This window comes from Lepisma saccharinum, chromosome 6 (assembly GCF_977018435.1).
Source record: "Lepisma saccharinum chromosome 6, izLepSacc3.1, whole genome shotgun sequence".
NCBI classification, from domain to species: Eukaryota; Metazoa; Arthropoda; class Insecta; order Zygentoma; family Lepismatidae; genus Lepisma; species Lepisma saccharinum.
The window spans coordinates 76,207,969-76,221,555 of NC_139234.1; the positions used below are offsets into that span (position 1 = coordinate 76,207,969).

The 13,587-nt window shown below is 37.1% G+C and overlaps 1 protein-coding gene across 1 annotated transcript in view; it reads left to right on the plus strand.

The window, feature by feature from the left end:
• Positions 1–13,265, plus strand: part of Aldh7A1 (aldehyde dehydrogenase 7 family member A1) — a 36,494-nt gene extending 23,229 nt beyond the window's left edge. The window contains exons 7-8 of the mRNA XM_083124175.1: positions 11,767–11,973; positions 12,931–13,265. Of these exons, the coding sequence (XP_082980301.1) occupies positions 11,767–11,973; positions 12,931–13,143 (420 nt within the window). The 3' untranslated portion in view covers positions 13,144–13,265. The remainder of the gene's footprint in view (positions 1–11,766; positions 11,974–12,930) is intronic.
• Positions 13,266–13,587: the final 322 nt, after the last annotated feature.

Here is a 13,587-nt window from a genome sequence, read left to right on the forward strand (position 1 = left end):
AGAGGCTCAAAAATTTGCAGTGCGCTATGTATTTTCCACACGCTGTTAAGCTACAACGAATACCATGCTATTGGCTTCATAGCACGTTTTCGCCACCTTGCGGCACGCCGAATCTGGCCGAAGGTGAAGGTGGGGTCTGAGGCTGGCCGAAGGTGAAGGTAGGGTCTGAGGCAATCAGCTCAGGAAATCCGTCTGCTAGTGTGCCACACAGATTCACAGCACGGTAAATGTTGCCATCTTGGTATCAGAAGAAAGTTTGCGAATAGCTTAACAGAATCAGACACGATTTTTTTTGTGCGGTTCATGGTCATGCACGTGGCATATGGAGCAGTCATTGTAAAGGATCACTTGTGCTCTGTTGTTCCAAGCAGTGGCGTACGCAAGGCTGGAGCTAGGGAATTGATGGGGGCTACATCTCATCTCCAAATTTTGAGTTTTGGATGAAAGCAGCAAAGAACTCGGAAACAAAAAAAAAACAATGTTAAATGCAAACACCCCTTAAAATGATCTCCGATTACCATTTTTATCTTTGAAAAACTTTTAAAATGAAGGTTTAAATCGGTGATTGCAAAATATTTTGTAGTTTATTCCGGCCGTACGTAGAAAGCAGCTATGTGATACCAGTCCCCTCGGGAGAAAACCCTGCATACGATAGCAGTTCCAAGTGAGAGAGAGAGAGTGTGTGTGTGTGTGTGTAAAGGGGGAGGGGGGTAATTGTAAATGCAAGGAACAACATCTACCTGTAGCATGCATCTGTGAAAAGTCACGAGCCACCGCTGGATAGCAGTGTTACTTCAGTTACTTATTTTTACTTTTGAGAATAACATACCTATGTAAGTGGTGTATCAATTCAATTTGATATATCGTCGGTCCAATGACATAACGACCTATCTCATTTTTTCCAACTTTTCAGGAGAAGCAAAAAACGTTTTCGCACACACATTCGTAGATGTTTGTGAGAAAACTATTTACCCCATAATAAATTTTGTTTTGTCATTAAATTGTATTATGTTTCTGCTGTAAAATAGTGTGGTTGAATGTTACATGTGTTGCGTTACGTGCTTGAAATTTCATAATTTCTTGACATACGTCGGTATGTCAGATCAAAATAATTACTCACACAGAAATATCTTTGAGATACGCCATGCAAATTAGTATCAAGTTACAGCCTCATGATTTGAGAAATCTTCTTTTTTAGTCAAAATGTGAGCAAAACTATATAATATTTATTATTTTATTGTTCATGACGCTTTTCTTTTTCAAAGTGAATGGTTATTTTTATTTTGAAGTTCTTTAGATTTACATGCTTTAAGTACGTGTACAAATTACAAAACTCTTCACTACAAGTACAATTAAAAAGCTATACATGCGTATATGTAGCTATAATTTGGCTACATTAAATAAACATCAATAAAACATTTTTGTGGAATAGAGTGGAGAACAGATTCAGTGATTCAAATTTGCGTAAAAGTTTCTGCAGTCACTGTCTAGAAGGACGGGAAAAGGACCTTCACACATTGACATGACAGTAAATCTGCATATTTCTCTTGCGCTATTTTCACAGATTCTTTGTTCAATGGAGGTGACATTCTCGCAGCTATATCTTTAGTATTACATCTCTTTACTACGATTTTTGCGGGATTCTCTTGCAGTAAACTTGTTTTTATGTAGATAGTATCTGGCTTGTTGCTCTGCAATCGTAGTTCACGAATATCTTTCCAACTGAACTTAATAGCATCATCGGTCTTCTTAAGCTGGAAAAGCCTCAGATCTTCAGCAATTGCCTTATAATTCAGAAAATCTTCCATCTGCATTGTGTGCACGATGTAAGGATGGTTTCTTCGGGCTAGTGTTATGATGGGTACAAACTGAGAGGGGACAAATATCTCTCCAACTTTCCGTAACGATCTGGAGATTGCACTGTGCGTAGTCTCTCCCTCGTTTTGCCCATGATGAGGCTCAAAAAATCTGAGCACAATTTCTTTTATATTCTCTGCTTTTAGCATTACATGCATAAGCGCAGCAACCACAATTCTATTCTTGTTTTGGCCAACACAACTGTCAGCATTTAAGTAAACTGTATTCTTCTTTTCTTGGTCCACTTTCATTAGATATTGGAAAAGACATGTTGCTATTTCACGTGATCCACGCTTGCTGATTCCTTCATGCCACAAGAAACAATGACAATTGTTCGTGTTCAGTTCATAGACAGTGAAGTTGTAGTTAGCCAGACGTCTGTTGTAGAACACGGATGAGTGGTTCGACATAGGCAAGTGAATAACTTGTTGCAGATCAAAAACAGCAGAACAGGTCGCTGTAGTCTTACTTATTGCTTTCAATTCTCTCACTTTACTTTTCTCTGCAACGTGCTGCTTAAATGTATCTTCAAGCTTCATTTTATCTTAATCAGATCCCGCATTGTACGTAATGCATAATCCACACTGATCCTTTTTGGGTTGATGAAATGCAAGATTCATACCCTTGAAAACATTTGTGTATGTTTGCAAAGATGCTTGACATGTTGTGTCGATCTCTTCCTTGTACATCTCATATATCTTCTTTACAGTTAAATCAGAATGCAGATACTCCTTTGTTGAATATTTTCTACAATAGTGAGACTCCATTCGTGGAAAGCGATTTATATGATGATCTTCTATACTTCGTTTCCTCTAGTCATTTTCTTTCAAATGCTTGTATCTTCCACCTAGTTTTTCAGTTAGTAATATGCCTGTTTCTTGAATGTTGTTCACTGTCGTACGTATAAATCGTTCGCTAATTCCAAGAGTATTCAAAAACATCTTCTTGCAAACCTTCAGCCTTCTTCCATCCAGGGAAAGATAGTAAAATTGTGTTTTTGTACGTCTCGATTCTTGTTTTGTGGTTTTTTGTCTCGTATCTTCTACACCAACGTGTCGTGCTACGTACTTCCTTTGACGTTGCAAGTTTCCAAGATCGAAAAATCAATTTAAAATAATTATTCGTGATTTCTCATTGTTCTTCCGTACATAACATTTTCTTCCTTTGTGGGTGCAGCCTGTCCAGGGGTGTTTCAGCAATCTTCTTTTCCTAACAACCTTCCCTGTAGTTGAACTATCCTCTGTTAGACCGTTTCGTTATTGTTAAGATTGTGACCGCTGTTTTGTAAATACTGAAATATACATTTCTGCTTTGCTTTATTTTCCTCTTTGTGAGTGTATTGGCCCCGATTGTTGCATTTTTCTGCTGTAAGCAAAAAGAGATACGCCAACTTGTGAAACAATTTAGGATTTACTTTATCTGACATAACGACGGAAGTCAAGATACGCCGCTATGTCATACCAAATTTTTTAACAAATTGAGATACGCAAAATCAAAAAATATTCATAACTTCCTTATTAATTGGATTTGAGTTACGCTGATTTGCCAGGTCATGCAGGGCACCGGTATGATCACAACGATGTTAATAACTCAATTTCGCAAAAAAATGAGATACGTCGTTATGTCATTGGACCGACGATATGAGTATTGCAATTAGGGTGTTACCAAAATAAATAATTTCAACTACACACAATTAAAGTTTCGTAGGATTATTTATGTTTATATATCATCATATTTTCCATGAGAATAAACATTTATAAATATTTCATTTTTAATAGACTGATATGAACACAGTATTTTGAACGAAAAATATATCTCACTGACTCTTTCAAGGATGATATTTGTCATGAACATGATGGATAACCATATTTTCTGAATATGTAGATAATTATAGCTGATATCCATCAATAAGATAAAATTATTCTTCTGTAACTGACATTTCCACCAAAAGTATATGTACAACAATTATAAGAACTACACCATAGAAACATGACCCCTGCGCGTTTTCACATTTCTGTCGGTTCAATTTAAGGTAAAAAACGAGACATCCAAAGTTGCGAGGCCAGTGGGACACTCACTCAAAAACACGATCCACCATGTTGATACGTCACTGGTCCCTGGCTGCTTTGTCGACTGCTCTTCGAGAGTCCATTTTACTATGCCTACGGAGAGACAACATGTAGGGCAGATGGGGCAATAATTGGAGGCTAAACTAGGCTTTGTAATGATCAATTTTCTTATTAAATATTCTTGCTGCCCACGTGGAAGATTAATGAAACGAGATCTTGTGTTCTCATTAAGTCATATCAAAAATATTTCTGTCACTTACTACTTTTCAAAAATTACTTAGAATTTATCATGTGTACCGAAATTAACTATAACGTGTTGTGCAAAAGGGGAATAACATAAAAATGTGACTTTTATCTTCTAAGTCCTTAAAAGGAATGTTAGTTGGGGGAGGAGGTATTTTTGCTCGAACCTTGAGGATAGCTTGGGGTTTCTTGTATGGTATAAATGAGAAACAGGTGGAGCGATGCTTTACGTAAGCTTTCCTGTTGGGAATGCTTCCCTGAAGACACGGTGGAAATTTGTCACCTTGTAATCATCCGAAACCTGGCGGAGGAACATAGTGGTTCGGATTCAGTCTCGATTAGCTTATCTGCACATAAAGTAGACTCAAAAACAAAAACTAGGACAGATGCCTAGTTGGGAGTATGGCACATTCTGCTCCTCCATTCTGCAGGAAAATCAATATCTCGTACATACTTTTTCAAAATTGAAATTGAAATTTTCTTTATTAAAGGGCGAGGTTCAGCCTGTGGCTGTTCTCCCACCTAAACCTGTTTGACATTTACCTAGTGTATGTACATAACAAAATCATAAAATAGAGAGAAGAAAATACAATAAAAATAAAAATACAATAAAAAATTTAAAAAATGAAAAAAATGGTTACAATGAAAGAACAAAGACAAGATGTTAAAAAATCAAGACAACACATAAAAAAGAAAGAAAACCACATTCACGGACACACACATACTAAACATTTCTGAGCAGGACATTCACGCATGGATGTTGAGATTGATGTACATGATTATACTAGTTTTGTGAGGTACGATAGAACAATGCATATGTAAATATTACAATATAGTTGATGATTTATCAAGGATTGGATTGGATTGGCGAGGCTCGTATGTAGTCTATACTGTATTGTGTAGTGTTACTCGTGGGAGCTTGAACAGAGATATTGCTCATCTAACAGAAAATTCTTTAGTTTATTCTTAAATTTGTTAGGACTGGGGAGGGAGGTAATGGAGGGCGGAAGTTCATTCCATGTTTTTGCCGCTGAAAGTGTAAAAGATGATTTGAAAATTTCCAGCAAATGTTTGTAGAGTTCAAGTTTCGCAGTTCCTCTTGTTTTGTAGTTGTGTATTTCCCTTCTGGTTTTTAGTTTCTCGAATAAATTTTCGGGGATTTTTTTATGCAAGAGATTCTGTATAAAGCAACAGAAATTAAGTCTGCGACGTCTGTTCATGTTTAGCATTTTGTTCTCGTTCAGGGTTGGAAGAATATGATCGAATTTTTTAATATTATATACGAAGCATAAACAAGAATTTTGAATTTTGACTTTATTTCAAACAGACAAGTTTGCACCGTATATTATATCACAGTAGTCTAGAAGAGGGAGAATCAGTGTTTCAACAAGTCTCATTTTAATATCTGTTTTTAAGTATTAATTAAATTTATAGAGGGATCTTAAGGCTGCGTAGGCTTTCTTAGTTTGCTTTTGGACGTGAAGGTTCCAGTTCAAGTGTTCATCTAACATAACTCCTAAATTCTTTATACTTTTCGAATGTGGAATTCCGGATGTCTCTATTTTGATGCGTAGATTATTTGGGTTTGTCATTGCAAGGCTATTCTTGGAACCGATGACTGTGAAAACAGACTTTTGTGGATTTATTTGCAGACCATTTGTATTACACCAGGTATTGATGGCTGCCAAATCTTTGTTAAGTAATGCTATTGCATAATCTGGTGATTTTGGTGGAAATGGGATTTGAATTTGGGTGTCACCTGCATAAAAGTGTACGGTACTATGCTTTATGTTGGTTTCAAAATCTGCTGTGAAGATTGTATATAGAAGAGGAGCTAGAATTGATCCTTGTGGAATGCCAGTTTCTAGCGGAAGCATGTTAGAGAGAGAGGGCGTAACAGTTTTTAGGAACATGTTCTGTTGCCTGTTTGTCAAGTACGATCTGAACCATTTGAGTGCGGGGTGTGAAAAATTATATTTCAACTTGCTTAAGAGCAGGTCGTGATGAACCTTGTCAAAAGCCTTTGTCAGATCCAGTGAAACCAGAGCAACTGGCATACTCTTGTCCATTGCATGAAATATATCATCGGTGACTTTTAGCAAAAACCGTCACCGTGCTGTGATCAGGGCTGACGCCCCATTGGCATTTCGGAAAGAGATTGAGGCTGTTGACATGATTTCTAACTTGATTGTAAACAATTTTTTCCGTGATCTTGGAAAGGATGGGTAGTAGACTTATATCACGAAGATCGTTTAAGGACGATATTACTTTTTTCTTAGGTAGAGGGATCACGTGCACTGTTTTCCAGCTGATTGGATATTGTCCAGTTCGAAAGGAGAAATTTATTATATGTGTCAGATGACTTAAGATAAACAGAAGTGATAGTTTGAGCATTTTTATTGTTATTCCATCATTGCCAGAGGCGTTGAATCGTATATTATTTACTGCTTTAATTGTGTCATATTCACTGATTTCTGTAAGATGAAATTGTTGTGCAATTTCATTAAATATTTTGGAGTTAAACAAATTACTGGTTTTATTTATAGCTGATTTCGAGCAGTCGGCCTCACGACAGATGTTTGAAAAATGTTCGTTTATTTTGTCTACGTCTCGTATATAAGAGGGTATGTCATTATTAGTAGTTTTACTATATACTCCCCACGCCTTGAGTTTGCCCCACAAGTCTCTGTTGTTTTTATTAGAACATAGATGATGGTTAAAGAATGCTTTCTTCTCTTGTCATTGCACCGTAGTTGTAAAGTTTCTTAGTTCCTTGTAGTGTTCCCAGTTGGAGTTTGTCTTTGCGTGGAGTTTCACGAGTAATTTCGTGTTTTCGGATATCCATGGAACGCTTTGATGCTTAACCGGTTTAGTGTGGAGAGGTACATGTTTGTCAAAAAGGTGGATAATATTGGTAGAAGTATACTGTACCTTATCTTCAATGTTGTTGTAGCTGTTAATTTGTGCCCAATCAATTCTTGCAGCATCTTCATCAAATTTCTCCTTATTGAAATTTGAGAAATTACGGTATGTGACATATTGTTTTCCTCTTTTCAGTTTTTCAATGGCAAGGGTGACACTTACCATGCAGTGATCTGAGTTTCTGATAGGTACGGTTACATTTGATGAACGTACAATGACAGGGTCATCTGTTATTAGGACATCCAGGAGTGATTCGCTATTTTCTATTATTCTAGTTGGTTTATTGATAATTTGCGTAAGGCTGACAGAATTAAGAATTGATTGAAAGTATTTTGTCTCCAGTTTGTGTGGTGAAAGAAAGTCTATGTTTGTATCTCCTAAAATAATAAATTTGTCAACAAGCGGGAAAACTTCAGAGATAGCAGTTTCTAAACGTTATAATTGTGTAGGATATATTGTGTGCTTTGTATATCCTGATTATTCCCAGGGTTGTGTTTCAAATCTTTAAAGCTATGTTCATAATTTCAACTTCATCGTTATTTTTATAATTGGTGGATGTTGAAAGGGCCTTGATATTTAAGTAGTCGCGATGATATAAGATAATACCACCTCCACCCTTCGTAGTCCTGTCTTTTTTGATGGCCGTGTAACCAGGGATAGCGAAAGAGGACGTGGGCGCTTCCTCACAGGACCAGCTCTCGGTGATTAGGAGGAAGTCAGGAGAGCACTCGCGTGTGATTGTTATTATCTCCTCTAATTTTGTCCGCGACAGAGACCTGACGGACGAGGGTGAGAAGGGGTGGTTCATCTTTCCCTGAAATGCCATGACCAGGTGGGAGGGAACCGTTTCTTGCGGTTGCGTCACGTGATGTCGTTGACACGGAAGGCATTTTTGCAGAGGGACCAGACAGGACCATTTGTTGAGATTGGGACCAGGAAGGGTAACTGTTTTTATCAAGGGAGTCGGGTGTTTTTCTTTTTAAAAATGGCCTAAAAACATTGAATACTATTTGGTGTTTTAAGAATAGAGGAAGCTGGAGGGATGAAAAGAAGAGAGAGTACGAGTACTTACATGCTGTCTCCTTGTAAAAACTAGCCTCGCCAAACCTGACAGTTAGCAGTTGACATCTTCACATTTTTAAGCACTTCTTTTACATATAACTTCACTAAACACAAACACACACACACAAAACACAACACACAATAATCAAATACCAAATGAGATAATATGAACTTACCCAGTAATTGGGGAATGATAAATCGTGGGTTAATTTCTGGATGGAGTTCATGAGTAGTACACACACGCGCACAAGTGTTCACAATATCTTAAAATATACTGAGGAAACTGATGTGTAAACCTCTGTGTTCTAAATGTATTGCATTTTTAAATTTGTGAACAAATATTATGACGAAACTAATTGTATTTCCAGAAAGTGTATGTCTATCATTCTTGTAACAATAATTTCTTGATGGTGAGATCCTACATACTGACAATGATCCATGGCCATTGATTGCTGGCACTATTGCTTTGTCATTGTAGTGGAAAATGGATTGCTCGCTTTTGCACTGCAAATTGTGTTTTACACAGTAATTAATGACATTTTGCCGTCTCCTACATCATGGATATCAACAGCATTTGTTCTGGGGGTGGTGCAAAGGAGTCATGTTTCACCCCAAATAGTGATGCCCATCATAAAAACGTAGCTGTTAGCCAAAATATATTCATCTGAATATTAGAATTATTCAGATACAAATTAAATAAATTACGTGGATAATCTGTGATATCAAGATATTTATAATTAAATTATTCGTATTTCCATGTAATAGACTTTGTGTATATTTCATAATAGTTCATAAATATGAACCTCCTGCAATGTTATTGTCGATTTTTTTTACTGTTGCCACGTACAAAATTTACCTCAAAATGCTGAAAAGAACTGTAGCTGTAGCGAAACTTTCGCTACGTTTCGCTACAACTACAGGAATTTTGTAACTTTGCTAAAGCTACAGCTACAATTTTCAAAATGTAGAGCCCATACAGCAATAGCTGCAAATTTTGTAGCTAAGCTACTTTCAACCAGTGGTATGCACTATGAAGAGACTGATTTTCACAATCACAGTAACACCCAAAAAGTTAACCATTCTAAAAGTGGCTTATAAGTGAATAAAACTACATACTAAACACATTTTTTATTCATAAAAGTTGTGAAACAATGAAAATTTAGTATTTTATGCGATTTCTAGTGTTTCTTGCAAATTTTACCACACTTTTCACATCTTTTATGCAGGACATCACAAAAATCATTAATATCCTTTGGCAAACTCAGTATTTTATAAATATAGCAGTCATAATCAATATATGTTGTTATTTTAGTGCTATTTTCCCCTAACAATTTTGCAACATGTCTCATTGAAGGCTGAACACTGCCTGAAAAACAAAATCTTGGCTATGCCCCTGAATGTACTAGAGTAGGGTCACCCTAACAACCAGCTTCCATTCACAGTGCAGAATTTTCTTTTCTTGATTGATTGATTTGGTGTTTTAAGTCCACTTTATGCACAGTAAGGCTAATCGGGACTGGACCTACAGTTTAAAGTGGGATCCGAACCACTTGTGCCTGCACTGGGTATCAAACCCGGGACCCCTTGATTACAAGGCGACGACGCTACCACTGCGCCATTGGGGAGGCCCTAATTTTCTTTTCTTTTTAACAAAATCTGGTTTCCCTGTTGGCTGCTTCGGTGAGGTGGGATTCTAAGGTTGCCACTTCTTGCCCAAACAGGGGGTCATTGGTAGGCCTAATTTGCTGTTTGACCCCATGTTCCTTCACAGGTGAAGGCAGGAACCCTGCCATAAAGGTGGTCCCCAGTTGTTATCATGGTGGTACTCTAATCAGCAAACTTGGAAAAACTATCTCAATATTTCAAAGTGTCTGTCAGTATCAAATATCAGTATATCAGATAGTAGGCTATACTGATGCTTATTCTATTGATAGTGCACATTGCTTTTTAATATCACTAATACTCATTTCAGTGTAAGAAACAAAGTAAAAAATATTTTCAATCAACAATGTTTCAGCTGGCATCAAGGTAAATTATTTTACGATGTGTTTTCTACAATCTTCATGTTTTAAAAATTGCTTTAACAAAATTCTATTAAAAGTTTGGTTAAACTGACAGACTTCATAAAATATATATCAGCATATATTTTTTTACATGGTTAATGTACTTTTCCCCTTATGACATTATTTATTGGTGATTATCTAAATTTCTACATGGGCACAATTGACCACTACAGGAGTTCTATTTCTATTAAGGATGGTCTAATATGATACTTTTTGCAATACCAATAAAAAAAATTGCCAAAACCAGTATCTAATATTCTAAATGCAATATAAAATTGCTAAAAAGAGATTTGTTTTTTTTTGTGTGTGTTCCATTATTTGTAGAGCAGAGCAGTGAACAAGCATGGCCACGAAACACACATGCAGTTTCAATACGGAATTGCAACAAGACACCAACTCAAATGACAAATCTCACGTTGTGTGTCAGATGTATGGGGTAAGGTTTTCGGGGAGATTTATAAACGGTTGGTGAAAATTTAGCTGCTCTCAAGAAGATTGATTATTCTGATAAATACTTCTTGCACTCCTCAGCTTCAGCATAGGGCTAACATCAAAGTTTCATGAGAAGGAACCAGAAATACTGTGTAAGTCACACCGAGATTATAATAATTAACATCTTTTGACAACAGATCATATTTCAAATAATAATAATAATAATAATATACTTTAATTATAACAATAATTTTATAATAAGGCCTAACCGATTTTTCAAGAGGGGACAGGCTAAACTGATCTCCTTGGGATGACCAGTTTTTGGGCCAAAATATTTTGGTCACCCTACTGACACGCTAATGTGCTTACATCGACCAATATCAATGGAGTATCGTCTCTAATTTGTATACTTTGTAACGAGCAGTTTTCTGCAAGTTACATAAAAGGGTGTTGCCTCAACAAGAAAGTATGAAAGACTTAGGAAGCATCATACGTCTCACACACACACATTTGTCTCATCCTTTGCACAAGTGATTCAGTCAATGCCCTTACATCCCTCTATGCTATCAAGGACAAGGTTACAGCCAAGGTAACGTACAGGAAGTTGTGATGGCTAAGCAAGACCAGAGCCTTGGCCATGAATATTTTTGGATTGACCCCGTGACAAGCATCAAAGGTCTACTGACCACAAAACCTTTGCCACGGCCAGCAAGGCCATTTCTCCCCCAGAATAGACAGTGCACAAAAATAGGCACAAGGTTGAAAGCTCTCTCAGCTGGACTGAGCATGATCACAAGGTCAATGCCAGTATAAATACTATTGAAAATAGGATTCTAGAGTTCTTGTGTCCCCTGAGATGCTGTGAGGCAACCCTCCTGCAGTTCATCGCTGCTCCTGTCTTAGAGGGTAAGCCTTCAATTCGCTAAGTACAAGTTACTTGGGAATTCTCTGTATTACAGTACCAGAAGAGCAAGTCACAGATAGTTAGGGTTAGTATGCAAGTGATGTACTTGTTAACCAGACTTAGTTACAAATAAACATGTTATATATTGAGCCCTGAGTTAATAACTTACATATGCGATCCTTACAATTTCTTTTCATTGCATAATCTATTCTAGGTTAGAGGTGGTGAAGGGTTTTATGTGGAACCAACAATAATCACTGGCTTGTCGCACGATGCTGAGGTTGTTCACAGAGAAACATTTGCTCCCATCGTCTATGTTCTGAAGGCTCGGTCCATTGATGAAGCCATCGCTTGGAACAATGAGGTCGACCAGGGATTGTCCTCAAGCATGTTTACAGAGAGTTTTGGAAATATGTTCAAGGTGAGTGGAAGGGGTAAAAATCCATAAATTATTCTACAATTTGTAGAAATGAGATTCAAAACAAACCTTACTTGTGTTTGGTAGTCACACAGTGCTCTATAACATTCTGATCACAAAAATAAGTTGGTACCATTGTGTGATGCCATTCCTCATGCTGACTGGCATGCTTGTAGCTTCGAGGAGGAAACGAACATGCTTTGTCTCGGGCTCCACAAAAATGCTGTAGGAGTCTAATTATTCTGGAAATTATGCAAAATTCGATCTTTATTTTGCACTAGTTTTGTGTGAAAAAATTAATTTTGTGATGACATAACATGTAATTTAATATTCTGATGTAATTTTTGTACATTTTAAAGCAAAAATCTTTGTCAATTGGTGCATATAATTAGAATTAAATACTTAGAAACTATTGGTAATGAATATTTTGAACAGCTTTAAATTATTACAATTTTCAAGTATCAGTATCGGTGGGAATCAGTGAGAGTATCAGTATCGGTTCAAAGTGGTATCAACTCAGCCTTAAATATTTTTAACTAATTGATTGATTGATTGAGTTGATGTTTTAAGTCCACTCTATGCACTGAAAGGCTAATTGGGACTGGACCTAGAGTTTAAAGTGGAATCCGAACCACTATGTGCTTCCACTGGGTATCGAACCCAAGACACCTTGATTTCAAGGTGACGATGCTATCACTGCGCCATTGGGAGGCATATTTTTAACTAAATATTTGCAAAAAGGAAACAAGTTGCAAGGAAAAAGAGAAATGTGTTTTCAGTTTACAATCATTTCACAAAAAAATGCATGCTGTACCAGGAATTCAAACCTCAAACACATGACTATGTAGCACATTAAGCTCAGCATTTCACCATGAGGCTTCCTTTAAATTAAAGGTATCTTGCTACAGGACCTACCATTATATGTATCATTTTGACATTTAATTTCCTTTTTTTTTGCAGTGGATTGGACCAAAAGGTTCAGACTGCGGAGTAGTGAACATCAACATTCCGACAAACGGTGCAGAAATAGGAGGAGCATTTGGAGGAGAGAAGCACACTGGAGGAGGAAGGGAGTCTGGTTCTGACTCGTGGAAGCAGTACATGAGGAGATCCACCGTCACCGTCAACTACACCAAGGACCTACCACTTGCACAAGGGTTGAAGTTTGAGTGAGACGTCATGCTCGTTACATGAGGCAAGGTTGTAATGTAAAAGACTGGATGTTGTAAGAAATTGTAACAAGCCATTTACCATTGTTATTTTTTCCTTCAAAATATAAATTTCTATTTTGCCTACATGAATTCTTATTATTGTGTTCGAATGTCTGTAACCTCAGAGTTGCCTGCCCTATAGACAATCTCTGTGCTACAATGCCAGGTTTGAATCCCTGAGCATGAGTGTCCCTTCAGCAGTTTCATATCATCACTCATCCTCATCTTTACCAAAATTGACAGAAAATAAGTAAAATAAACCCAATTAATAAAGTTGCTAATTTTACTGTTAAAGGTATGTGAGCACAATTCTACAGTACAGGCCAGTGGCGTAGAAAGGGGTGGGCGAAGTGGGTGACAGCACGGGGCCTCACATCCCATGGGATTGATACGAAAAATGTAATAA